The sequence below is a fragment of the Chinchilla lanigera genome, unplaced genomic scaffold (genome assembly GCF_000276665.1).
Source record: "Chinchilla lanigera isolate Chin_1 unplaced genomic scaffold, ChiLan1.0 scaffold00147, whole genome shotgun sequence".
NCBI lineage: Eukaryota > Metazoa > Chordata > Mammalia > Rodentia > Chinchillidae > Chinchilla > Chinchilla lanigera.
In genome coordinates, this window is record NW_004955548.1 from 2,924,698 (window position 1) to 2,952,450 (window position 27,753).

General features: G+C 37.0%; 1 protein-coding gene across 6 annotated transcripts in view; it reads left to right on the forward strand.

The window, feature by feature from the left end:
- The window catches only part of LOC102006614 (PWWP domain-containing protein MUM1L1), a 46,993-nt gene extending 19,734 nt beyond the window's left edge, over positions 1–27,259 (forward strand). For 4 of the 6 annotated variants that reach the window (XM_013508513.1, XM_013508514.1, XM_005412015.1 and 1 more), the window contains exons 2-5: positions 3,977–4,143; positions 6,399–6,554; positions 22,376–22,464; positions 23,423–27,259. In XM_013508513.1, the coding sequence (XP_013363967.1) occupies positions 23,643–25,706 (2,064 nt within the window). In that variant the 5' untranslated portion in view covers positions 3,977–4,143; positions 6,399–6,554; positions 22,376–22,464; positions 23,423–23,642 and the 3' untranslated portion in view covers positions 25,707–27,259. Of the gene's footprint in view, positions 1–408; positions 428–3,976; positions 4,144–6,398; positions 6,555–22,375; positions 22,465–23,422 lie in introns of those variants that run through there. The other 2 variants (XM_013508515.1, XM_005412016.2) reach the window with 2 other exon arrangements.
- The last annotated feature ends 494 nt before the right edge of the window (positions 27,260–27,753 follow it).

Genomic DNA, 27,753 nt, shown 5'->3' on the forward strand with positions numbered 1-27,753 from the left:
GGTACCGGGAACCGAACTCATGACCTTGCGCTTGCCAGGCAGGCGCTTTTGCCACTGAGCTAAATCCCCAGCCCCAGTTACAGCATTTGTAATTAACAATTACAGCTTCTCATTTTGAAAATCTCATGTATGAAAAAATTGTGCAAGAACTTATTCAGGTTCTAGTCAATGGCCTAATGCTCATGGTTTTCATATTGTATCTTATAAATTGTTGCAGCAGCCATTGAGTCAAGACAGCCAGATCGCAGGACTACATGTAGCATGATGTACATGACAGAAGCTAAGGATCTTATCATTTTTACATTGAAAAATATGTGGAGGCCTTAAAAGATTAACTTATTTTGCTTTCTCCTTTGCAGTCATATCATTTTTTCATTTGAATAATTTTTAATAACGAGATTCGAACCCAGGGCCTTGCACATGTTAGGTGAGTGTTCTACCACTGAGCTACTCTCCAATGCTGCAGTTGCAGCATTTAAATTTAAAACCACATTTTGAAAATTTGGGGTACAATTCATTTTAATCCCTCTTCTATACCCAGAATGCTTATGATTAAAACTTAGAGCTTCTCATTTTGAGTATCTTATGTAAAAGAAAAAACAATGCAAAAGACTGTTCATGCATCCACTTGAGATTCTAGCCATGGCTTGACTGAAATGATCAACAGCTTTGCCAAGTTGTCATCACCACAAACATAGTTACAAAGATTTCTTAAGATCATGAGACTGTTCTTAGACGTCTATATGTTCTCTTGAATAGTATGTGAAATGGCTTAACACATTTAATTCTTTCACAGTAACCACCACAAATCTCCGACTCCTGAGGTAGTACTCTTACTGAGGTTGTTGGTGCAGAACCCCACTTTTTGTCCATGTGATCTCTTTTGGTTGCCTTGGGAGGACAAGGAAGCAGTAGCAGCTTAGAAAACATTAATATGGAGCATTCTTTATGTAACTCAGGACCACAAACCTCAGATTACTCAGGAACACAAATAATGTTCCTAGTATTGCCAAAGACCCTCCCGCACATTCTCCCTTCTTACACAACAGAAGAAAATAAAGATAACGTATCAGATATATGTTGCCATAGCGTGTTTTGTTTTTGCTTTGATCCTCCAAAATATGTTCTATGCCTCTGAGCCCTTCTGTCTGATTCTGTTTTTCTTACTTGTATCTTGTCTCCATTCTCATTGCCAGTTCACTTTCTTTCTACTAGCAAAATAAACTTTTTTTCTAATCCCTTCTCTTTTTGACATATTTTAATCTAAACCGGTTATCAGTGGTTGAAGCTGCTTTGTGAAACTTTGGAGGGATGAAAAGAGGCTACCACAAGTGAGGACCATTTATTAGCTCTAAGGCCATAAAGCAAGACCTCTTACAAGCACTGCTTTTCCAGGAAACTAAGTTTCTACAATTTTTATGATTGTATCATCAAATGTACTTTAATAGTTGATATTTGTACAACCTAAGTTAATATGAAAAGTGCACATTACCCAGGAGTCTTCTTTAACTGTGCTAAGATGTGAAGATCTGACCTAAATATTTGTTAAAGACTAAGTTCTTTAAAACAGATTAAGTGCCAGTTTCAAACTTACAACTGTCTGACTGCATGCCTGCAGGACTCACAAAACTCAAATCCATAAGCTTATCGTAATGTCTTCATGATGAACTCTTAAAGGCTAGACACTGGACCCAGCCCACAGAAATCCATGTTTCACAAAAAAAAAAAAAAAACCCAAACCATTGGTGAGTGATCACAGAATAAATTTGGCCCAGCCTCACCCATTTTTATGAACATCTGGAAAAATGACACTCTTCTAAAGAAGAGTCCTCAATGCAGATAATCTTTTTCAATTAGTTAGTTATAGAAAGATCTGTCTCATAGTGCAGCTGCTTCTCTAACCTGAATAGTTAGAGTGTGGCAAGAGATGTGGTTTACTCTTCTCTGTGATAAGAGATGGGGTTTTGCAAAAATTTTTAAAGTTTTGCTTTAAACTTGGTGCAAGATCTTAAGAGACTTAAACTTTAGAATCATCCATCAGCAGTGAAGAAGTGTCAGCACTTCCTGGAAAGTAACACCTTGAAGTTAAAGGCAATAAAAATCTAAATTTCAGGCTGAATTTCTTAATTTTTTGAATTTAAAAGCTCAGCAAAAAAGATAGAGGATTCTAAATGTTTTGTTTTGTTTTTGTTTTTCTTCCGGTACCAGGAATCGAACTCACAACCTTGCGCTTGCCAGGCAGGCGCTGTGCCCCTGAGCTAAATCCCCAGCCAGCAAAAAAGATAGAAATACAAATTTCCCATATCTAGTTGGCAGTTGCAGACAAGAAATCACAAGAAATAGCTGTTAATAAGAGTGAAATGAAATGGGCATTTCAGTGTGTGAAAAATTATTCCCAGTGTCTGTCCAGGAAAAGGCGTATCTGAAGAGAAGGTTAGTGACAAGCCCCAGCAAAATACAAACAAAACAGAATTGTCATGACTGTTCTAAAGCCTATTCAAAGCTATCACCAGATATGGTCAGGACACAAACAGTAGTGTGCCACAATGTTTTAATTTTTGTTTTGGTACACAGAAGACAGAGAGAGTTCATGGGTAAGTATAACAGTTACTACTGAGGATGGCTGTAGTTAGTTCACCAGTGTTCACCAGCAGGGATATTAGATTAAGCCATGCTCATTTGAGTTATATTCACTAGTTTTCTCACAATTCAAAATTAAATGCCATTGTTATTTACCAAATAGACAGGATTCGAAGCCCCAGAGGATGTGAGTACTGTGGAGAGAAGGCGCATCCTTATGGTTTGGAGTTAGATAAACTGTGTCTCTGATTTCAAGGCATGAGTCAGAGTGTCACTTTCCTTATTCCCTTGCTAAGTGTACATTGTGACATTTCTTTGCTTCTAGGTAGAAAAATTGCATTTCAATAATGCTGACATTTGCATTGTGTCTCTTTGATTATTAAGAAAGGTGAATATTTTATGCATTGGTCAATTTTAGTTTTTCTTGTATATGTTTGGGTTTTGAAGTGTCTCAGTAAAGACTACTTACCCTCCTCACTGAACAAATTAATATAAAACAAACGGAGTTGTACATGGAAGCCAAAATGTCAGCTTAGTACAAGGGAAAGGTAAGGTACAGAACATTGATTATTGTAAAAATTAAGTGAGCCTTGTAGTAGAACCCCAAATGTAAGCAAAGGCACCCAGGTAGCTTTAAGGCTTGCAACTGTACAAGAGCAGAGGTACTTATAGCTGTGCTACATGACCTTGCTCACAAGGAAGTAACTGGAATTATTCTTCAGAATATTGTGAATTGTCTATTTGTGGTTTTGCCCCCTTTTTACACTGCTATTTATTACTAATATGTAAAAGCTACTTTAGAGATATTTTTGCATTGAAGATAGTTCTGTGAAGTTTGTTCTGATTTCAAATGTGGTTTATTGTCATTTTGACCATAGTTTTCTGTTCAATTTCAGAATAGTCAGGTACATACCTCTTTAAGGACTTTTAGTTGATATTTTATATTTGGAAATGACTGCAGTTGATAAAACTATAAAACATGTTAAAGATGAATAAGAAGAGTTAATAAAAAGCATAACGTAGCATTTCCCAGGGCCAGAAAAATTAACATTATAAAAAATGAATTCTCCACTACGTAGTGTATTAACTCACTGCAATCACAAATAAGTACCTAATGAGTCTGTTTACTGGAGACTGACAAGCTAGATCTTGAAATCATTTGTAGAAATTAGGTGCCAGAATAGGCAGATAGGTAATCTATATACTGTAGGATATGTACTGTCTTAACTACTTAGTATTAAGTAGGTCTCTATTATATGATAATGGCATTCCTACTTTATTTTTCTTGGAAATCACTCACCCTTGTGGCTAGAATGTAAATTAAAGGACACGTGTTGCCGTTCTGCTTTCAAGTGCTTTAAAAATGCTCATTTTTTTTCCCTTCAATGAATTGCAGTTTAATTTGGCACTTCTCTTCCCTGTAATTGAGGAAAAGGCCCCTTGTTTTCCCCTTCCCTGGAGGGGGCGGAGCCTTCGGCGAACAGCTGGGAAGTGAGCTGTGCCAGGCCAGTCTGCGGGGAGGGGCTGCATTTCAGGAGGCTGCAGCTGACGAGAAGCTTCAAGGTAATGGCTGTCTTAAAGCTAGTTATTTTCTGGGAATTTCTTCTTTGGGCCTTGGTGTTAAGCAAAAAAAAAAAAAAGAAACAAACAAAAAATGGAGATTGTTGCCCGGGAAAGGGGGAATGGAATATGGTTTTGGTCGAATTGCTGTTATTAAGACAGAATTAATCCTCTGTAATTTTTGTTTCTTTTGATATTTTTTAAAATCCACAGCGTGGGAATAGGTGATCAGATTACAGTTTCTAAATTAAGGTTTAAGTGAGGCATGCTTTTCATGTTAATTTTTTACATGGCATTTTATGTTTCTTTCCTCGTTACAGATTTTATTTTGTTTAAACATTATATCCTACCCAAAATACCTGATAGAAAGATGTAAATATATAAACAATTGACACAAATACAAATATAAATGTACACGACCATGGGAAGGGATTCAAATATGCTGTTGAGCGGTGACACTTGTAAATAAAAGGAGGTATTTTACCTTCTTGGGGGAGCTAGACTCCCTGTTAACAATCAGCATCTCTGAGTAATTTGATTCCTTATTAAAAGACAGCATTTCTGATTGTTCTAATTACTAGATTTGTAAAAATCAGTTTTTAATTGGATTCAGCATTTTTAGAATTGATCTTTCTATGATGTGATTATTTTTAAAATTAGGGGAGGAAGCTGATGCTGAAACAGCATGCCCATTTTTTAAAAAATATATAAGTGGTCACAGACACACACAAACACGTCATACCCTCCTTATCTTTTGCTGATAGTGAAATTGTTCCTAGATCTGGGCAAGTGAGTAGCCTGGTTTCAGTGTCTGCTACAGCCTGTATGTGTCCTCCATGCGGTTCACCTCTGCAGACCACAGGTACAGCTGGGGTCAGCTAGAAGCACATTTTTCCTGCATCATCTAAGTTTAAACATGAGATAAAGACAGGAATTTGTTTCTTGCTATAAGCTGTTTTAAAGGTAGTATGCGGAGGGATACTTCCAAACAGTGGAATGCATATAAAGTTGACAAAAATATGAACTTGTGAATTGAAAAGATCCCTTTGAAGTAGTATTGAAAAAAGCAAGTTGCAAAATGGCAAGTAGCATATTACGTCACTGAAGAAAAAACTATTTGTGAAATATGTATGACCACATTTTTAAAAAATGTAACATGCAACCTGGTGGAATTATTTGTGTGGTTGGGACAGGCTTTATTATATATATATATATATATATATATATATATATATATACATACATACATATATATGTATACTAGTTTTCTGACACTCAGAAAAAAGATTAAGATAAAATGCTGCAAAGTTTGAAGGAAATTTATTTGAATTTATTCATTAAAGTATCACATTGAAAATACTAATTAACGTGGAAAATGTTCAAACTGTGAAACTGAATAAGGTAAAAAGGTGCTTTGAAATGGCATCCATACACATATATATGGTAGGAGAAAATATGAAAGCATGTATAGGAAATAATTTTGGCTTTCCCAAACTGCTTTTTATGTATCTTTCTTGTCTTTTTAATTTTTAGTAAAGAAGCATATTATTTTACAGTCAGATCATTGCAGTTAAAATATTTGAATACTATTTTTTGTATAATGCATAACAAAGCTCAGAATTTAAGCATGGAGTATTCTAGAAGCCTGAGAAAGCTGAGGTCTGGCAGGATGAAGTTCCCACCCTTCTCCCACAAGGACATGGTACTGGCAGTTCTGGTTCTGGTCACAAGATGGCAGTTGTTAGATAGCCTAAATTTTTTCCAGGCAACTATATTTTTAAAGGGAACAAACAAAGCAATGAAACGTATTTTGTATTAGCAGACTATGAGACACCATGTAGACTGTGATGGAAATGCCACTGAAAAAAATTATATTATTCTAGAAGACAATGTCCTACCCAAGAACTAATGTGAGGATTCAAACAGAAAACAAAACCTGCTGCTGCGTAGAGTCTGACCAGTGGAAGACACAAGACAAGTGTTATTTCCTTTCTGTTTTGTCTCCACCTTTTAATGTTCCTGGACATAATTTGAGCATGAACTAAATAACATAACTGCGCCCTAGAGAGCATTTCACATTATAGGAACATGAGGGGAAATAAACATGGCGTCTGCCTCACAAATGAGATTTCACCTCATTCGTGTGTCAGAGTGACATACCTTCTAGACTTCTTTTAAGAAAATTTCCTTATATTTTTGCAATTTTATTGGTTTGATTCCCTGTCCTTTTTTTTTGTTTTGTTTTTTTGATGGCTCAGGTTAATATCAGAGATACACGAGACCTGGGCAGTCTGCCTGTGAGTGGAGCTTCCAAAGTGTTCAACAGAGTGAAGGCTCTGCTAGAAAAGCAGTTGAAGTGACAATCAACACAGCTGAATCACAAGGCCAGAGCCACTATTATTCACATAACAGAGGTAAGACTCTTACTATTTCATAAAACATTTTATGTTAAAAGTATGTTAAATTGAGAATACAGAGTACAGTTTATTTTGTTTCTGGCTTGGTAGCTATAACATTTCAAATTTAAAAATACACTTTCTAGTGTTGGGAAAGAATTATGTACAGATGATCCTCAACTTACAATGGCTTGACTTAACACTTTCTCAACTTCATGATAGTACAAAGCCATTCATACTCAGTAAAATTCGTCCTTTGAAGTTGGATCTTTTCCCAGACTTGTGATATGCAGTGCAACATCCTATCTTGATGTTGGGCAGTGGCTGCAAAGCATAACTCGCATCAGCCATGATATCATGGGAAAAATAGTCAATAGTTTACAGTGGACTGTTTTGTCAGCATTTTGGGGGATGCTGCTTTGTATTTTTATATTCTGTTGTGATGGGGAAACTAATTCCCAACCTGTTGGATGTCAGATGTGTTGAGTTGAAATCTCAAAACATCCAGGAATGAAGCTGCAAACCAAAGAAGGAGGCTAGTATACTTTTAGTCAATTTAAGAAAAGAGAAGTAGCTCTTAGAATTATAGAAGGGATCCCAAGCGGTTTGCCTCTGAATCTCTTTATCAAGAGTATTTTATGCAGCAGTGTCACAATGTGGCTACAATGGGGGTCAACCTATAATCAACCAATAGGCGTGTAAGTATAGTCACTTAGTTAATATTCATCCAAAAAGGAAGCAAGGCATATAGCAAAGGTGTATGGTGAGCATCATTAACTTTAGCTTATCTATAACTTCTAACCCACAGAAAGAACAAAGGTACTTTTGAGCATATGTATGAGAATATGAGTTTGGATGTTCTGGTCACCCACTTATGCCCCTGATGCCGAGCTGGACTCACTGGACCGGGTGGTGCTAATCGCAGTGTACTCCCAGATTTCTGTTTATCTTTAGGGAGGCTCCCAGGATTGGCTGTCAGTCTCCACCTTGAGTCCTGCTCCTCTTCACATTCACCTCTAGCTGCAATTTTGATGTGTCTTTATCTTTTGTACTGACTCCCTTGATGGACCAATCCCTTTCTTGACTGCCTATTAATTTCTAACTTAGGTGTCTATGATATCATCATGTCTACAGAACGCGTTAAATTCTTTCTCAACAATGATATTTTCAGTTTATGATGAATTTCCTGGGGCATCACACTAAGTCAAAAAGCATGTGTATGCTAAACCCCTGTAATGAAATTGACCAAATGACAATGATAATGGTTACTTTTTAAATACTGGCATATCGTACCCTTCTACCTGACTCTCAAGAAATCCTTGTAAAAGCAATCGTGACAATAAGTAGCTATGGTAGCAATTCTGAATCTGATTCCCAAGCTAATTCTCTTAAGTGAAATTATTGTGTTCTAGTCTGGGCTGGTCTGAGAGACATACCCCAGTGTCTGTTCACCTGCCTTGTGTAGAAAGAGCATCAGTGGCAACTTGGAGAAATTAAAAGGGGATACATTCCTGTAGAATAACTCAAGATGTCCCAAAGTAACAAAGTATTCAATAACAGAAGTGGAGCTCAGGAATTACTTCCCAGCTCTCCTTGCCCATTTCTGACCAACCCTTAATACACACACACACACACACACACACACACACACACACACACATTCATTTTATGTGTTGGTTATAATTAATAAAGGCTATGTCCCTGGCTATTCTAAAACTGTTCCCCTTTTTTGAACTTCTAAACATTTTCTCGAACCACATATAACTCATGGTCCTGTGCCAAGTACTCATTTATCGTTTTATGTATGTCTTTTCCATATTTAATATTCACCTTTCTTCTCAGACAGAAGAAATTTCTTTGCATACTCTCTTTTCTGTTTGCCTTTTCTTTCTGTGAGTACCCTCTAGTGTCATTCATTCAGAATTATCTATTGAAAGTACTTGTGAGTATTCAGAACCAGATAAATAAGCCAAAGAAGGAGAAAACTAGTAGTCTTAAACCAGTGGAGGCCTCTAAAAGTAATGTTTTTCTGGTGAAATGAGACTGTTAAACATAGATTGCTGATCTCAGTGCTTTTCTAGATGATTAAGAGTTTGCTGATCCATGTCTCATCTCTATCAGATGTACCAGTGAATTGTGCCCATATTGAGACGTTTTATGTTCATTTTTAACTTTCTTTCTTTTCGCCTTCATTCCTATATATGCATATCTACCACTGCTATATGCACACTTTATCACTGAACTTTTAAATTATATTAATTTTATTATATTACATTAAAATTATGTCTAACCTTATATTTTAGTAGCAGGTAGCACTTTTGTTTCTCCAGTCTACTAATAAGATTAGAGCTGGGTCCCAAACCCATATATGTATATCTTTCTGTTCAGGAATTGGAATGTATAAGTTTGCCATAATGCTTACTTGAGGAATGTGAAGTTTAGATGTTGATCTTTAAGAGTCTCTCTTATCTTGTTAAAGAACAGATAAGTACCCTTTATCAGAGGGATGGTGGGAATGTTTCTGTTTCTCCTGTGATCTTTTCCTTTGGATATCTCAGAGAACAGTAAGGGTTAAAGGGAGTGCTAATTTTCTTCAGATTTCCCATAGAAAATCTCAGACACGTATTTCTTTCTGCCTGTTAATTCTAGGAAGGACACTATAGCTTCGTCATTCTACTTTAATACTCAGAACATAATAAAGCTTTGTATTTCTATGCACAGTAATGGTGGGGTTGTGAGGTGCTCATAAACCTTGTTTTCATTTTATTCCTTTTAAATATTTCCCATTCCATTACCCTAAGTATTGGCTTGTAGTAGTTTTATCCACTAATACTATATTTTTTACCATTACCTGCGACATACAAAGCCTGCCAAACATAGGTTTATCCGCTTGTGACTTTTAGGTCATTGGTTGATACTTTTAACCTCTTTTTAATCACATCCCATACATTTTGTTTCAGTTGTGGAGGCCTTTTGGCCCTGGTAATGATTCACTCTCTGCCTTGCCTTTTGTCCCACTTGGAGTGTTCATCCTTAGTAAATTAATTTGATCTTTGTCCTCTTCAGCTTGTGTACGTTAATAAGAATGAACTCTTTGTTTACAGCCAGTTTCCATTGTTGTTTGTTTGTGCCTCTGCCCTGTTGAGGGAGGACGGGGGCCAATGAAATTTTCAATATCCATTGTATGCCTAAGATTCCTTGCTTTACCAATGCCCATGACACCTCATTGTCCTTGAGCAGGTTCTAACTGAACCATTCTTACTCTTTGAATAGACCTATTGCACTAAAAATGTTCACACTTATATTATAACCATTGTCTCTTATTTGTTATTCAGCTTTTGCTTCTGTACTGGGGATGGATTTTTAATCAGATCTCTATCAGGATTATGAATTTGGCGTCTACTCTTTTTTCTTCCTTCTTTTCCTCCTTCTTTCCTTTCTCTTCATATAGTTGAGTTCACATGGGAGAACGTCATTGTGATTAAAAACTCTGCTAATGAGTTTTAAGTTCATAACCAGAGGATGCTGCTCTCATCAAGTCGCTTGACTTTGTGCTGTGATAGCCAAATCTCAAGGAAATAATTATTTTGTAAAGATATGAATTTTTCAGAAGTTATATAACTCCATCAGAAGCCACGTGTGTTAGATATCTAATCAGTTCTTCAAAGCAAATTTTAAGTAGAATTTAATAAAAATAAAGCAATTAAAATAATTTGAATTTTAACATCATCTGTCTGTATTGCAGAGAATATTTTACACATACATTTTGGGACACAGAACCTTCGTAGGCAGTCACTGATGTAAAGTAGAAATCAAAATCTGTGTATATGTGTGTGTGTGTGTATATATATATATACACACACACACACACATATATAAATGATATATATCACATATATGATATAATATATTATATAGTTATATAGATATATTACTATCAATATCCCTATTACTCTCACAGTAAAATACAAATATCTTTGATGCCTGCTTGGATGCCTTATTAAGACTCAGGTTTATTTGTATGTATATGTATCTATAGCTTATTCCTTAATGTAGCTGAATGCTATACTGAATGGCTGTTCAAAAATTTGTGTATCTATTCATCATTAGATTTACAGTTTTTGGTGATTATGATTAAAGTTGTTCAACATTCCAAAACAGATCTTTGTGTATGTAAGGTTTAATTTCACTTAGTTAAATGCCAAGGAGTAAAATTTCTGAGCTGAAGCGTAAGAATATGTTTAGCTACATTAACAACTACAAACTGTTTGCTAAAGTGGCTATGACATTTTTGCATATCCCCTGCAACATGAGAGTTCTTGCTATGAGTCACTGACAGAAGTTAATACTGTCAGGATTTTTTTTTGTCTCTTTAATAGTAGCCAATATATCGATGATGGTGACAAGTAGCACAGGGCTATGGCAGAACTTCTGAATGCTGTATTCCAGTGGTTAGCAGAGAGGAACTCCTGGCCAGGATGTCCTACAAGCAGAAAAGAGTGGGAGATCTGAAGCCAGAAACCTTGGCTTGAGGTTCTGCCATCAACACAGACTAGCATCATGATGCTTGGAAAGCTGTGGAACTTCTGTCCTACTTTATTTACTGTGTCCCTTTGTGTCTGCTTCTTGCCTTTTATGCTTTGTTGATGAGACTCAAGCAAGAAAAAGTCACTGTGAAGCAGTAGCTCTATATATCGAGATGCTTTTCCAACCTAAGAGTTTATGGTGTTATGATAAAGAAGTTCTACCAGCACTATTTAATGATTGTGTAGAAGATTTTGTGTGTGGGCCCAGAAAGAAAGGAGTCCTTCCCTTCTACCTCTCTTCCTTCCTCCAACAATAACCATCTTATACAGGTGTTAATTATGTCTCATTGAGTTTTTACTTCCATTATCTGTAATTACTAATAATATTGTACAGGTTTTCATGAGCTCATTTGCCATATACACTTCTTTGGTGGTGTCTATTTAAATTGTCCATTTTTAACTGGATTGTTAATCTTATTGGATTTAATTTTAAAAGTTATTTATGTATTCTGGATACATTGTTTTTTGTTTTCTTTTCCAGGTTTTACAGATTTTTGGTTTTACATTTTGCCAAGAAGCTATCTTAATATTTTTTTAACATCTTAACTAAGGTTACACTCTTAACTAAGGGATCAAAATATAATAATTTTACTTATGATGTCCAGTTATTGTCTCACCATTTATTGAAAAGACTACCATTTCTCTATCTAATTAATTTCTTCAAAAATAGATTAACTTTGCATGCTACTCTATTTATGTTGTATTGCTCTGTCTGTCGATCTTTTGTCACTAATGCGCTATTTTGATTACTGTGGTCTTGAAATCAGATAATGTCAATCTTTGTATTTTTTATTTCTTTCTCAGAATTCATCTGGATTTTCTAATTCATTTGCTTTTCTATATGCATTTTAAAATCATCTTCACAATTTCTACAAAAACGCATGGTCGAATTTTCAATGAGATTACAGTGACTTGATAGATATATTTGCCATACTGTTATATTCTAAACTTAATTATTTCAGTCAGTGAAAATGATGTAAAACCTCATGTTATGGCTTATGTCTCCCTGTCCACCAAAATCCTCATGTACTCGAGATGAGCCTTTGGAAGGTGATTGGATTATGGGACAGTATAGCTGCCGTGTAGTGAAGAGACTGGGTTTGATCAGTAGAGACAGGTAACTGGGTGTGTGACCTGGAAGGTTATATCCCTGCCCAGGGCTCCTCCCTTCTCTCTCTGTTTCCTTGCTGCCATAATGTATGTAGCTTTCCACTGCAATGCCCTCTGCCATGCTGGCCTGCTCTGGAACCAGTGGACAATGAACTGAAACTTACACAAAACTGTGAGGCAAAATAAACCTGTCCTCCTTTACACTGAGGGTGTTGGGTATGTTCTCCCTGAAACAAAGAAAGTGGCTGATACCCGTCTGTTTAGATCTTCATTAATTAATTTCTTTAATCAGTATACTAAATTCTTGTGCATAGAAATATTGCATGTATTTGTTGGAGTTAGTCTCCTTTAGTATTTCCTCTTGTGATGAAATTTAAAATGGTACATTGTTAGAGCTTGAACTTTCAAACTTTATTGTATAGAAGTAGAATCAGTTGTTTAATACTGATTTTGTATTTGGTGATATTGTTAAATTTACTTTTTAGGTATAGTGGATTTTGAGGTAGAGTCACTAAGAATTTCCACACAGGTGGCCATGATGTCTCCAAATGGAGTTGTGATTCTTTCTTTACAATCCATGTGCCATTTATTTATTTATTTTATTGTATTTATTAGTATCTCCAATACAGTTTTGAAAAGAAGTGGTGAAAGCAGATATTCACTCCATATTCCTGATTTTAGGAGAAGAGCATTCCATGTTTCACCATTCAATATGTTATAAACTGTAGATGCCCTTGATCAAGTTGAGAAAGATGTATTTATTTGATAGTGTGCTTTGTTTTTATCACAGATCTTTGTAGAATGTTGTTAGGTACTTTTACTGAATCAATTGAGATATTTCCTCCTTTTTAGTCTCTTGCTATGAGGAATTATACTGATTGACTTGAAAATGTTGATCACTTCTTACCCAGCATAAACATCATTTGGTCATAGTATATTACTTTTTCCATTATATTGTATCATTCAGTGCTCACTAGAGGAACAGATGTATTATAAGGTCTATAAATATGTAAGAATTTAAAAGGTCGGCTTACAATGGGTGCCCGCAGAGTCATGTGTGAGAGATTGCAAAGGGGCTGTGTCTTAATTATTTTTCTTGTTGCTAAGACCAAATCCAAAGTTAAAGGAGGAGAGATTTACTGTGGCTCACAGTTTGTAGAGGTTTCAGCCCGTAATCAGCTGACTCTGAGGCAGGGTGGCACTGCAGAGGGGCATCACAAAGAAGACAAGCAGCACCACAACAACAACAGACAAGTGACAATAGCAGCAACTTTCTCTCCCTTTTATATTCTCTGTGCCATTTTTACAGGCCACAGCTTAATTGGAGCTTCATTTCTGGCCAAAGTCAAAATGTTTTAAATCATTTTGAGAAGTTCTTTGCTCTTGACTGTCAACATAAATCTGGTTAAAAGCCCCCGCCCTCCAATAGCAGCAACATTACACTGCCTTGAAATTTATTTTGCCGTATTAATTAGTCCACTTTCTGTAATCTCAGTCTCAGGTAAAGTCTCTGGACATAAGCAAAACGCAGGCAAACTTTCTGCCAAGGCATAACACACTTGTTCTGGAGTCCAGTAACCAATGCAGTCCTGCCCAGCCGAAACCTCCAGAGCCTGGTCTTTACTGACAGCATTTCTATCAGTATTCTGGTCTTTTCAGCTCTGACTAGAATCTCCCATCAATTACATCTTCAGGTATTCCAGGACTGCTTTTTCAGCTGGCATCTGAACCATTGCAAACTCTTCCCACAAGCTATTCCCAAAGGTTCCTGAACCACATGGTTAGATATAGTCACAGCAATGTCCCCACCCCCTGGTCCCAAAATCTGTCTTAGTTTCTCATTAATGAGAGAAAATACCCAACACTCAGAGTTAAAGGGGGAAAGGTTTATTTTGCTCACAGTCTCTGGAGGTTTCAGTCCATCATCATCTGGCCCCAAGGCAGGGTGGCATGGTAGGAAGGCATTGCAAAGAAGACAGCTGCAAGGATAAGGAACAAGCCATGAGAGCAGCTTCTTTCTGTCCCTTTTATATTATATCTAGGCTACCCAGTTTAGGGCAGGTAGCGCTCACACCCAGAACTATGCCAAACCAATCAGTGGACTAATTTAGTAATCGCACACCTTTAATCCTAGTACTATTAATCCTAGCTTTGCACCGTGAATTAATCTCAGTGTCACACACTCTAAATCCAACCACCTTTGGAAAGCCTCACCTATGACCACAAGAAACCTTAGGGGGAAGATCTAGGTACAAACCACAGCAGGCTATCTGCATGCTGGAGAACAGAAGGATCCAGTCAGGGGTGAGAGGCCTGGAGCTCACCGTGGAATCCTGAGGGAGTCTATTTTAGGAGGCCGAAGGGTCTGCACTGGAATCTTGGAGACAGACAGCCAAGGCAAAGGCTAAGACTGGAGCTTCTCTAAAGAAACAGCAGGGAACCTTCCTTCTTCTTTTCCTCTTTATTCTACTCTGGCTATGCCCTGTTGGTTGGTGCCATCCACACCTGGGGTGGGTCTTCCCTCTTCAGCCGTTCACTGGCACCCAGAACTAAGCTAAACCGGTCAGCCAGATGTTGCTTACTGGACCCGACAGAACAGTTAACTGTTGCAGTCATTGGCTTTGATTATCAGCATTTTGTTAAGGACTTTTGTTTCTGTGTTTATGCGAGACAGCAGTCTCAAGTTTTCTGTCCTGTTATGTAAATTGTTTTTTCTGGTTTGGGAATCAGGTTAATGTCGGTATTATAAAATATTTTGGAGAGTGTTTATTTCTTTTCTTGTCATTTGGCTTGCACAGATTACACTGTATTATTTTCTGAGCAGAACCTGGAGTACCAGAAGGTTTTTTCCCCGTGACTCTCCGTTCTGTATTTTCGGCAGTCCTGTCATGCCTGTGTCACCGAAACAGTCTGTCTTCACGCTCTTGCTCACCTCACAGCAGGTGGCTGCTTTAGCATTAGTCGCCACGTTCCCGGTGCGGCAGGAAGTGTGGTCTGTACTCTCAGCTAGCCAGTCTTTAGGAAGGCCTTTGCACCTACACCTGGAGGGTTAATGCATTACCTGCATTCTTTCCCCTCCCCAGGGCAGCTAACCTCTGATTAATATCTTTTGTGGGAGGTTCTTCTTTCTGAGCAATAGCTGGCCACTGGTTTTTATTCCTGTAAGATCTTGAACCCAAGAAGATTTTCTGGTTTTTCTCAAGGGTGGAGGGTTTTCCTTCCTCTGTCCGCCCCAGGTGCAATGTGTGTTTGCCTTTGACTGGGGGTTAGGAGAGTCTCTTGTCTCTCTCCCCACAGGCAGATGAGCGCTGCTTTTATTCTGCCCTCAGAGGCACTCAGTTTTTGACATAGGTCCAGGAGGAGATGCTTCTACTTTTGTCCTAGTGTTTAAATACTTTTCCTCTCCATGATAGAAGGTTTGAATTTAAAAGTATGAGACCTTGTGTTTGTTTCTCCAGAACTGACTGCCTCTCGCATACTTGGACTCTTTAGATCTCGTGTTTTGTCCCTACTCACTTTTGTGAGCTTCTGCTTGATGACCATGAAAAAGAAGTTGAAAATGAGTGTGTAAGTGTCTGAGGCTCCACGTATTCCAAACGGACCCACTAGACCATGGTTTACCTTTAAGAATTTGCCAAACTTTCAGGTGATATCTTTTTATTGGCTTATATGGCAGTCAGTTCTGTCCCCGTGCTTTGGCAAAGATAAAACAGTGAGTATGGCCTGTGTCTCTTTGAAGGGGATAGCTGCTGTTTGGTATTTAGTTTTAACTATGTTCTCTCATGGGCAGAAAGTAAGTTATGTTTTTGTAGGTTATCTAGAGACTTTTTCATAAGTTATGGTTGACATTTTCTTATGCTTCTTTATATACTAAATAGAAAAGAAACTGGTGATTTTTAATAAAGTATGTATGTTATTTTTCTTGTTTTTATTAAATATGCTTTAGGAAAAAAGCAGATGGTTTCCAAACCACATTTATAAAGGATTTTGTATGATGGTTATTGCATTTTTCTATTTAAAGTTTTATTCTTTGAATCATTATATACATTTCACTCACACTTTATCATACAATATACTTGAACTGTTTGGCATGCAGTTCTCTGGATTTAACATATGTCTAGCTGGGTCTGGTGGTGCACACCTGTAATCCCAGCACTCGGGAGGCTGAGGCAGGAGGATCGTTGAGAGCTCAAGGCCAGCCTGAACTGCATAGTGAGACCCTACCTCAAAAAGACAAAAAAAAAAAATCCAAAACATATGTCTAGACTCATATAACTATAGAGTACTCAGAAGATAGAGAAGTTCCATCACACTCACAACTGCCTTGTGCTGTTCTTTATGCTACTACTCTCACACCTATAGTACCTGTAAACAATGACATTTCCACATCGCTATACTTTTACCATTTTAAAAATGTTATAGAAATGCAATTATGCAGTACTATGGAGTGCAAACCCTGGGTGACCACTCACTTGTATAATCTCTTCCTCTTGAGTGTGGGCAGAAACTGTGCCTTGTTTCTAATCAGTAAAGTTTGGCGAAGGTGATGGAATTTTATTCAGTTGCATGATTACAGTACTACGTTATACTAGGTGCTCCACCTTCTGTGTAGAGAACTAGGAGAAAATGAGAGAAGGATACAGGCAGGTTAGATTCAGAATCAGGAACATCATTCTCTTTTACATTTCAGTGACTCTTAGAACATAAGTATTTCAGATTCATTGATTCATTTCTCCATTTATCCTGTGCACACTTATAGATCACTTTCCATTTACAGTAAGGTAGATAGCAATGTGTTTTATCAATTAATGGCACAGAGTCAAAGTACCTGCATTCAAATGCCATATGCCACATACTCTCTGGACATCCTTGTAAAGTTTATTAATCTCTAGTGCTTCATCTACAAAAGAGAATACTCAGAATAGCCATCGTTTTAGTCTGTTTGTGACACTTAGCAGAACATTTGAGCCTGGGTAAAAGAATAGACATTTTTTTGTACTTATGACTGTAGAGGCTGGGTAGTCCAAGATAGAGTAGCCTTATCTGATGAGGACCACCTTTCTCTGTCATTACATGGCAGAAAGTATCATACAGTGAGAATGCACATGACAGAGTGGAAAAAGGAGCTGATCTTATCCTTTTCTCAGTATCCCACTCCCACAATGATTAACCCACGCTAGCAATAATACCATTAGGATATGCATGAAGACAGTCTCCACATCCAAATCACCTCTGAAAAGTCCCACTTTTCAACATGGTTGCTTTGGAAATTAAGTTTCTAACACATGGCACTTGGGAAGCACATCCAAACCATATTACTAATCTAAAATGATTTTGTAAGTATCAAAGATGCTATATATATCAAGTATGTGACAAGGGCCTGGTACATGATAAAATACCTTGAGTTATCTCATCATTATCTTCATTACTAACATTACTGCTGTTATGCAGAATGATTTAGTGGCCTTTTATCCATGAAATAACTGTCTGATTAGTAAGTGACATAGTATGTAAAGTACTAAGTATACTGCCTCATATATAAAGACTTCTATGGGTATTACATATTTTATTTATACTATTAAAATATCTTCATTACAGTAATGTTGGTTATCATTCTTGTCCACTTCCTTCCACAAAATAGTGAAATATAAAATACTCATTGAACTGATCAATAATCCTCTTAGGACTATATAGTAATACTTTGGAAGCTTTGAAAGGATTCATTCTATAATAAAAATTATTTAATTTGTTAGTTATTATAAAATCAACTATTTTGTGCTATACTGTTAGACTAGAAAGCACCATGATGTAGTTCAAATATAAGTTCGTCATTCCACTAAGTTAAGGAGATTGGGATGACGTGGTTCCCTTATTTGGGAGCTCACGATCATCTATCCTTAATGAGTTGCATCCTTTTTCTAAGTCACACCTTGATTCAGAAAGGCTGCACAAATTGTATTTCTCATGATCAATTTTGGGGAAGCAAAAAATGGGAAAGTATGACAAACCCCAAGCTATTTATTTATCCCCCTTTGGTAGTACTTTCTCTAGAACTTTCACATGAATTTCTGTTTGCAATCTTTAGCTAGAATGCATGACTTTCAGATCGCCATTGCTGTACCTGACAGTGAGGGAGTTGGGGAAGAACGCCTTAGGAGTTCCCAATGCCGCCATGAATATAAATGAGGTTCTGTTATAACAAGGAAGAATGCAAGGAGTAGACATTAGGTGCAGCAGCAGAAGTCTCTGTTCAGTTCATTATAAACGTGATGCGTGGTTGTAAAACAAGAATTAAACAAATAACAGAAGCACATTGTTTAAAAAAAGAAATAATTTTCTGTGCCAGAGAGAACGCTATGTGTTCGCCAGTCTCTTTCATTTTCTTTCGGAGGGCGGATTGCAAGGAGAGCACATTCCCTAGCCTCTTTGACAGGTAGGGCTCCATACTTGAGTTCTGGCTAGTTGACTATAGTCAACAGTGATGTTTGCCTGACAAGGGCCTGAAAACCATCAAGAAGATTTTCTAGCTTACCCTTGTAGATTACTAGCTACATTTAAGGAAGGCATTGAAGGACTTCAAAGCCCAAGAAGCTGTGACAGAGTCATACAATACAAAAAGTTGGGGTTCCTTGATGACTTCTTGGAACAGGAAGTCCTTCCTTTTCTGGTCACTTGATGATCTACATTAAAATCTGATATCAGCAAATAAACTTTGTAGGGATTAAATCTCTAAGATTTAAGAGTTGCTTATAAGACAACTCAAATGCTAATTATTACTCTAATTATATTCTATACTCTAATTATTAGAGCCATCACTAATATGCCAGTTTAGAAGTGATCTTCATTAATATATTGGTATTTATTATTCTAGTATTAATATTCAGAGAGATATGAATTTTAAAACTATATATACATGTAAACATTACATATTATATGGTACAGATGCCAAATAAAACACTTATGTCCCCAAATAATCAATAATCATGCTCAAAATTAGTTTTCTAATTTAAAAACAGAACTCTAAATTTAAATGTAACACTGGACAATTTTGATGAAAAGAATACATAAAATATCTTCCAGACATAAAAAGACATTTAAATTTTAAAAAATGAATTCTACCCACATTGCCTTGTCCAAGTGAAAACCACACAATAAAAGAAGGAATTGTCAGTTTTTAGCGATGATATATAAAGTTGGTGCTTTCTTTACAAAACCGTGCTTTTGAGCCTTTTGTCAGAAATAAACATGTATGTGAAGAAATCTCTTAAACTTTCATGAAGAATCTAAGGTCACTGAATTAAAAAGGAGAGACCATGTTCTGGAAATGGCAAAAGAGAATTATAAAGAAGTCAGTTTTACCTCAAATAATGTACAGTTCTAATACATTTCCCCTTATAGCAGTCTAATGTATGGAGCTTGACAAGCTGGATGTTCAGTTCACCTCTAGATGTACCAGGCCAGAGAAGGCAACAAAAACACGGAAGGAATAGTTTAACTGGGATTTTTAAATGATAAAGTGATTTGCTACTTCTTTTCTTCAGGAAATCACTCACCCTAAGGGTTTGAATGGAAATTAAACAGATGTTTGTTGCCATTTCACTTTATTTTTTTTCCACAAGAATATGTCAATGTTTTCATATTGAAGATTACAGGTACATAATTCAGATATTTACAGTTGCCATTTCACTTTAAAGTTACTTACAAAGGAACATTTCTACACTTCAACACTTGAGCGATCTCTCCGCATTTTTTCCTGTTGTAAACTGGGAGGGGCCTTCTGCTCTCCATCATGGCCAGGGGCGGAGCCTTCTCTGCAGCATAGCAGTGAGCTGCTCCTGGCCAGTCTTGAGGGAGGAGCTGCATTTTACCAGGCTGCAGCTGACAAGAAGCGTCAAGGTGCTGTCTTAAATGTAGTTATTTTCTAGTGACTTGAGAGTGTCTTAAGATAAAGATGAGAAAAATAAGGACAGTCTCTCGGAGTGGCAGGAAAGGTGTGTAGTTTGGAGAGAATTGCTAGCATTTTGAAGGAATTAATCTTTGGGAATTTGCGCATCTCCCAATGCTTTATAAATCCACAGTGAGAGAGGAGTGATCAAATTACAGCCTCTAAACTAAGGCTTCCGTGTTTGTTCATGCTAATACATTGACTTGACATTCCATGTTTATAATGTTGTCCCATTCTTTTGTTGCTGTTATTGCTTGAAGTTTTAAATATGTATTAATTTATACAGAAGAATAACTGATAAAAGTATTTGACAGCATGAAGGGAATACTATGATAAATTAATTGATACATAGACTGTTTCACATATACATGACCATTGAAAGAGAATCAAATATGTAATTGAGTGAAGACCTTTGCCCATAATATATGTATGTGTATATATAGACACACACACACACACACACACACACACACACACACAAACACAGTGAGAAAAAGTCTGGAAGAAAATAACTCCCATGCTGATGTTCAGCATCTCTGGATAGTCAGGTACTATTTTAATACTATTTTTACCCTATTTCATTATCAGTACAGAAGATTTCTTCATGATTAATTTTATAATCATGAAAGAAAAACAAAGCTAAAGCAGCACGTTCATTTTATTTTCAGACAAATAAGCATTCAGTGCAGACACACAGACATGCTCCCATGTGGAAATTTTCTAGACCTGATGAGATGTGTATCCTGGTTGCTGTGCTGCCTAACACCCTGCGTGTATCCTCGTTGCAATTCATTACTTTAGAACAAAAACACAATCTGTATAGTCTTAAGTTTAAGAGGAGACAGAGAGGATTTGGGTTATTGCTACTGACCAATTCAAAAATATTGTATGGCAAGATAGAGATACTGTGTATCTGGTGAATACAAACATGAACCTCTACAGGTACTGGTTTGAAAATGTCTGCAAAACAATATAAGATAAAGAAAGAAAATTATAGGAAAGCACAAATGATCTCCTTTCACAGTAAATACATACATTAGTTTCATGTATGTACATTATAATCTGTGTAACCGAATCTGAAAAAATATATCTGTTAAACTGTGGATTATTTGTATAGTTGAAGAGACAGGGATGGCTTTTCTGTGGTCTGTTGTTTAAATTATAATTTTATTCTTCATATATTCAGGTAAACATTGAGATAAAACGTTTTAAATTTTGAAAAACTCATTTAAAATAACTTACTAAAAATCGTGTAGAAAACATGTAAAGTATGATGTTCAAGCCGTTTTCTTGGGTGAAGTCTGAAGCTACTTTGAAATGATATGCACTCATTTATATATTTAAGTAAATTCTAACGGGATATACTGTATAGAAAATATTCTTACAGTTATTTGTATAGAGTTGTTCTCTTTGGATATTTTCAATATTAATAAATTTCAGCATGTTTATATAATCAGAGATATAGTAGGTGAAGACATTATGATCTTATTATCCCATATAACAAAACCCTTAAATTTATCAGAGAGAATTCTAGAAGTCTGAAAAGGCTCCTGGAAAGCTATAGTGGCTCCCATCCTTTCCATAAGAAGGATCTGGTCTTGATTGAGGTCCTGCCTGTGGATCATGGGCAGACTGCAGTTCTGGTTCTGGGCACAAGATGGCGCATGCCAGATAGCTCATATTTTCTCCGATAGGGTAAAGCAATGAAAGACCTTCGTATAAGGGGCTGGGGATTTAGCTCAGCGGCAAAAGCGCCTGCCTGGCAAGTGCAAGGTCGTGAGTTCAATTCCCAGTACGGAAAAAAAATAGACATTATATACAGTGCAGCTGAGATTCCATTGACAAATTTGCGTGCTTGAAGAAGAGATAAGGCCACATGATGATGACATGAAGATTTAAACAGAAAAACTAGTCTGACTCATAGAAGACATAAAGCCGTTAATTCCTTCTAACCCCAGCTCATACTTTTTATGAGAGAATATGTTTGGCATGAACAAAATCAAGTTTATATATCCCACAGAATATTTCATATTGTAAGAAAATAAGGGAAAGTAAGCATGACACCTGCATCAGGGATAAGATTTCACCTCAACCTGTATTTCAGAGTAACACACCCACTAGAGTTATGGTAAGAATTTTCCTTTGCACTTTTTCCATGTTATTGATTTGATCTCCTGTCTTGCTTTTGTACAAACTAGGTTACTATCGGAGGTGAAGTCTCTGTTGAAGTGACAGTCAACTGAGTGGGATCACAGGGCCAGACCCACTACAGTCCAGGTGACAGAGGGTAAGACTTCCGAGTTCATGAAACATTTCACACTAAATCAGCTTGAGATCTTGGAGGATAATGTATTTTGCTCCCTAATTTGTAGCCATAACATTTTAAATTAGCATTTCATGTTAAAATCATGTTGGGTTGAGAATTTCAGGTACAGGTCAGTGTGTGTTTCTTATTCTGCAGCTAAAACATTTGTAATTAACAGTCAGAAATTCTTGTTTTGGAAAGTAAAGTAAAACCACCTTGCAAAATTCGTAAAAGAGACTATTTAGCTGTCTGAGGTTCCAGCCAAAGCCTGACTCTCAATTCCTTGACAACTGTTCTGTCTAATAAGTGGCCATAGCAGCCAATCTCAGTCTCTGCCTGCTAAGACTATGCTGTTTTATGTAATACAGCCATTGTGTCATTTGAATCCAGGTAGTACAGACCTTACTCTCTTTGTCTACCTGCTTGGAAGAACAGGAAAACACTTGAGCTTAAGAATTACAAAGCTTTGATTCAGCTAGCACAGCGCTTTACGATGAGCTGTGCTTGGATATGTAGCACTAGGAAAATTTGAGAACTTACTGGAAATGAAAACCTTATGAGATGAATATAGACCTTTCAAGTACAGATGAGGGCTAGAAATCTAATGTACTGCAAAGGTTGCAGACCACTGTGATAGGTATTGTTATAACAGTATATCCAGTATCATAAACAGATTCCCTGATACCAAATAAACTTTCTACCTCTGCTGACGTGTACACAATTTACTTCTTAATAAATATATTTACATTCTTCAATTGGAGGTTTTATAAAAGCTTTTCCAGTAATTATCTCCCCCCTTATATTTGCTGCATTGTTCTCTCTCTGATCCCTCATTGAGCATTTTTCTTTGTAGTTTATTTCCTACCGGTTTATTATTGCTCACCTCCTACTTGGGAAAACTAATTTTACTTATACATACTTTTCCTTTTCCCTGTTTCAGCACTTTCCTGTCTTGTCCAATTGAAACAACGGGTTCAAGCATCCTCAGGAAATCGTCGTGGAGTAGAACAGGCCCCACAAGCCATAAGCTTTTCATAGTTCCAAATTAAAGAGGCCTTTGTAAGACTGTTGTTTCTGTTAGGACATTTTTTGTAGTGTCGCAGACAGAGAGCCACCTCAGTTTCTGATAGTGACTTCTTAGCACACAAATCTAAATCAGTATGAGTGCTGAATATGTCTTATGCAACTGGAAAGGGCAGGCATGGCCAGGGAAAGTTCTATCTAGATCTGCAACTTCATCAGGTGGTAAGGGAAAAAAAACGTTCTCCCTAGAAGTTCAGATACTCTCACTAGATGAAACAGTTAAGGTAAGGAGCACAGAAACAAAGGTCCTACGTAAATCAGAAATTGAAGCCATTGTTTCCTCCCTAACGGTACAGTCAGAGGTCAGTGCTTTACCTAGAGAGGAAACGCCTTATGAAAGAGCACTAAAAGAGGCCCTGGATATCCTGAATAAGGGAACAAATTTGAGTCGAGCAAGCATGACAGATGAAGAAGAGGCTACTGTACAATCTGAAAATGTAGAGCAAGAGCTGTCTTACAGACCACCTCGTAAAAGGTACCGGAAGGATGAAGAAGACTTACCAAATTGTCTTAAAGAAAATGAAGACCAAATATTCCTGTTACTGTCTTCAGAGAGTGATGACTCCCTGTCTGATGGCAAACTAGAGGTGCAGACAGCTGTTGATCCCATACAAAATGAAACAGAAGTAGAGTCACCACAAAGCTCCAGCAGTTGCCTGACTTTCCCTTTGCTTTCAGAGGATGATGATAAAAAAGAAAACAAGCAAAAGATCTCAGTAATTATGGCTGTAAAGTCTACAGTTAAAGGGGAGAGTGAGTACATTAAAGACGAAAAGAGTGTTCCATCTTTGTCATCAGATATCCTTACTGCATCCGAAGTTTCAAAAGATGAAGCACAAAACACCAGCCTGAACACTCTGCCCGTTTCCTCTGAATGCTCCACCGTCTCAGAGACCACTGAAGACCCTGAAGAGGGTCCCTCAAATCTAAATACATGCTTAGATGCCAGCCAGAATCAACCTTGTGTGGGATCAGAGGTGGATGCTGCGACATCCCCTCCAAGTTGTTCATGGGAAAGTCAGGCTTCATTTAGTGCCTGTAACTCTGTCCTGGGTTACTCACTTCTCGTAAATAATGAAAGAAGTCTTCAGAGACAGGGTAGTGAGGAAATTGAGGAACACGCTCAAGCTCCTGATAGGTCAGTGAATCTAAATTCTGTCAGTGCTTCTGCATTAGAGGAAAGTGAAGAAGATGAAGAACTTCCACGCTTTGTTCTTCAGTATGAGCCACAGTCATTTGAAACAGGAACGATGGTCTGGTTTAAATATCAAAAAAATCCATTTTGGCCAGCAGTAATAAAAAGCGTCAGACCAAAAGAGAGAAAAGCAAGTGTGCTTTTTGTTGAGGCCAACATGAGTCCTGAAAAGAAAGGCATTAGAGTAAATTTTCGAAGATTAAAAAAATATGATTGTAAAGAAAAGCAAGAGCTAGTGGAGAAAGCCAGGGAGGAGTACAGTGAAAGTATTGACTGGTGCATCTCACTAATTTGTGACTACAGAGTTCGACTAGGTTGTGGTTCTTTCTCAGGTTCTTTTCTTGAGTATTATGCTGCTGACATTAGTTATCCAATGAGGAAAATAATCCAATGTGACACTTTCAGGTATAGATTTCCAAAGCTGAATAATGAAGATACTATGGAACAAATGGCTGTGACTTCCCAGACCAAGAAAATGGCCTTCCAGAAAATTCTCCCTGACCGGATGAAGGCTGCTCGAGACCGAGCCAACAAAAATCTAGTGGACTTCATTGTGAATGCAAAGGGCACAGAGAGTCACCTTCTGGCCATTTTAAAAGGCAAAAAAGGATCCAGATGGCTGAAGACATTTTTACAAACAAACAGATGCATGCCCTGTATTGAAACATATTTTGAGGATGAAGATCAACTAGATGAGGTGGTGAAATATTTGCAAGAAATCTATAAGCAAATAGATAAAAGGATGCTAACACTGATCAAAGATGACAAAATTAATTTTATCCTGGAAGTTCTTCTGCCAGAAGCAATTATTTGTTCAATTTCTGCTGTTGATGGATTAGATTATGAGGCAGCTCAAGCGAAGTATCTGAAAGGACCATCTCTCGGCTATAGGGAAAGGGAATTATTCGATTCGAAAATCTTGTTTGAAAAGAGACGGAAACACTAACTAACAAAGCTCATTAGACATCCCAAGTCAAAACCTGTTATGGTTTCATAGATGAAAGTTTTCATAGAGACTAGTTTTAAAGAATCAGTAGCAGTTCTTTCTAACATATAAATATTCCTGACAATGGGAGATTTTGGCTAATGTTTCCACTGGCTTTTAATGATGTTTAGGACCTGCAGATAGTACTACATTTTTACTTTCTTGTGCTTCTTCAGAGAAAATTTTATTAAAATATCTCAGCAGTTTTACTTTATCAGACGTTTCTAGAATGTGGAATTCCTAAAGAATTTTTAAAGGAGAGTACTATTTTGTTTTATGATATTTTTGTGCCTGTGCTATAGAGCTGAATATAGTGTGCACAATCATTTTAATATTGAAATTGCACTAGTATTGCATTTTAAGGGAGATAATTAGAAAAGTGTAAGAGAAGCAGCACGTATATATTTTTGCTTACTTTTTATAAAACACTGAGGTTTCTCTTAAGACAGTGGAGTTATTTTTTGTGCCATGCCTACTTATTTTTGCAAAATGTTATCCGAGACATAACCAAAGATAGATAAGCTTTGCTATATATTGTAACTAAGTATAATTGCTTTTGCAAGAAGACAATCTAAAGTTCAAAAGTGAAGTAAGTGGATTAACAGCATGTAGCCTATATTTATGTGAATAACATCTCAGCATGCAGACAGGGATTGTGGAAATCTTCAACGGAATTACTTGTTCTATACTTCCCTGAAATTCCATTTGGGGGAGCATCTCTTCTTGAAGGGCTACACAGTTTCTTAAAACAGGCAAGATTCTTTCTGGCTATCTTCATAATGACCAGTGAGTGTATCTTCTTAATACAGCTGTCTGACCAAATGAAGAAGGCAGTGACAGTCATTGTGTTTGTAGTCTGTCCAATCTATAGGCATGGCTCACTGCTGAAGAACCTGTCTAGTTTGACATAAACTGTACAAAATGCAACCAGTATATTGAGTCTTATCTCTTTATATGTAGTCGTTTGTCTCAAAAGAAGGATGCTTTAGTGCCTGGGTTATTTGTAGAATTGTTCCAATTGTTAAATGTAAGTGACAACTGATAAGTCATTCCAAACTACTAGAAAGAGTAACGGACCAGAATCTTGGAGTTTGGATGTGTGTCACAGGGAAAACCTCTACCCTCCAAGTATGACAGTTATTCCTATGAAGTTAATGTGCAGAATTAAAAGCTAAAACCAATGACTTGTTTATTGTAACTTGAAGTGTGAGTTTTTGTGAGACTAAATCTTAGAAAAGCTGTTTATGTTTAAAATGATGTAAACAGAAGTGCTAAAGCCTTCACAAGAATTTGTGTGCATTTTTCCCTCTTAGAGTGAAACACCAGTCAGTTCTGGGCTCTTGTTATACATCTACCTGGAAATGTGCTTCTGAAAAATTTGCAAAAGTTTGCTATCTTGATTTATAATAAAGCCATTATATACTTCACTTTGAATGTTCTCTTCGTCTTGTGGTTGCTATCATTTTAATGCTTGCTATAAGTAATCATTCTAAATAAATACTCACTTTCATGGTTATGGTTAATTTTGTATTATTTTTAAAGCCTTCCAAATTTTATGAACTGTGGACTGCACAAAAGATCCTCTCTCTAAATCCTGCCTGGGAAAGACCAGTGTCATTGGGTATATAGCCTATAATCAATGGTGGTGAATCTGTACCACACATGTCACAGTGGGCTGTTTGTATCCTTGAAGGCTCTAAAAGTTTAGCCATCACTGCATACCAAGTCATGTGCCTCTCACACGTTCCTGGGAAATACTTGGCAAGAGACCACAGCCATACAATACAGGGAATCTATACCCTGGTAAAACACACATTATAATACTCTGCCCCTATGATTCCAGTGTATGATCCACCTTCAGAAATTCTGGTGAGTTCTGTTTTCTGGTTCTAATTTTATTCATCCATTCTCTCACAGCAACATAAGTCAGGAGAGCAGGTGATAGGTAGTTTAATGTTGTACTCTGGTGAGAGATTGAAGGTCAACATAGAAAGGAGATACATGTATT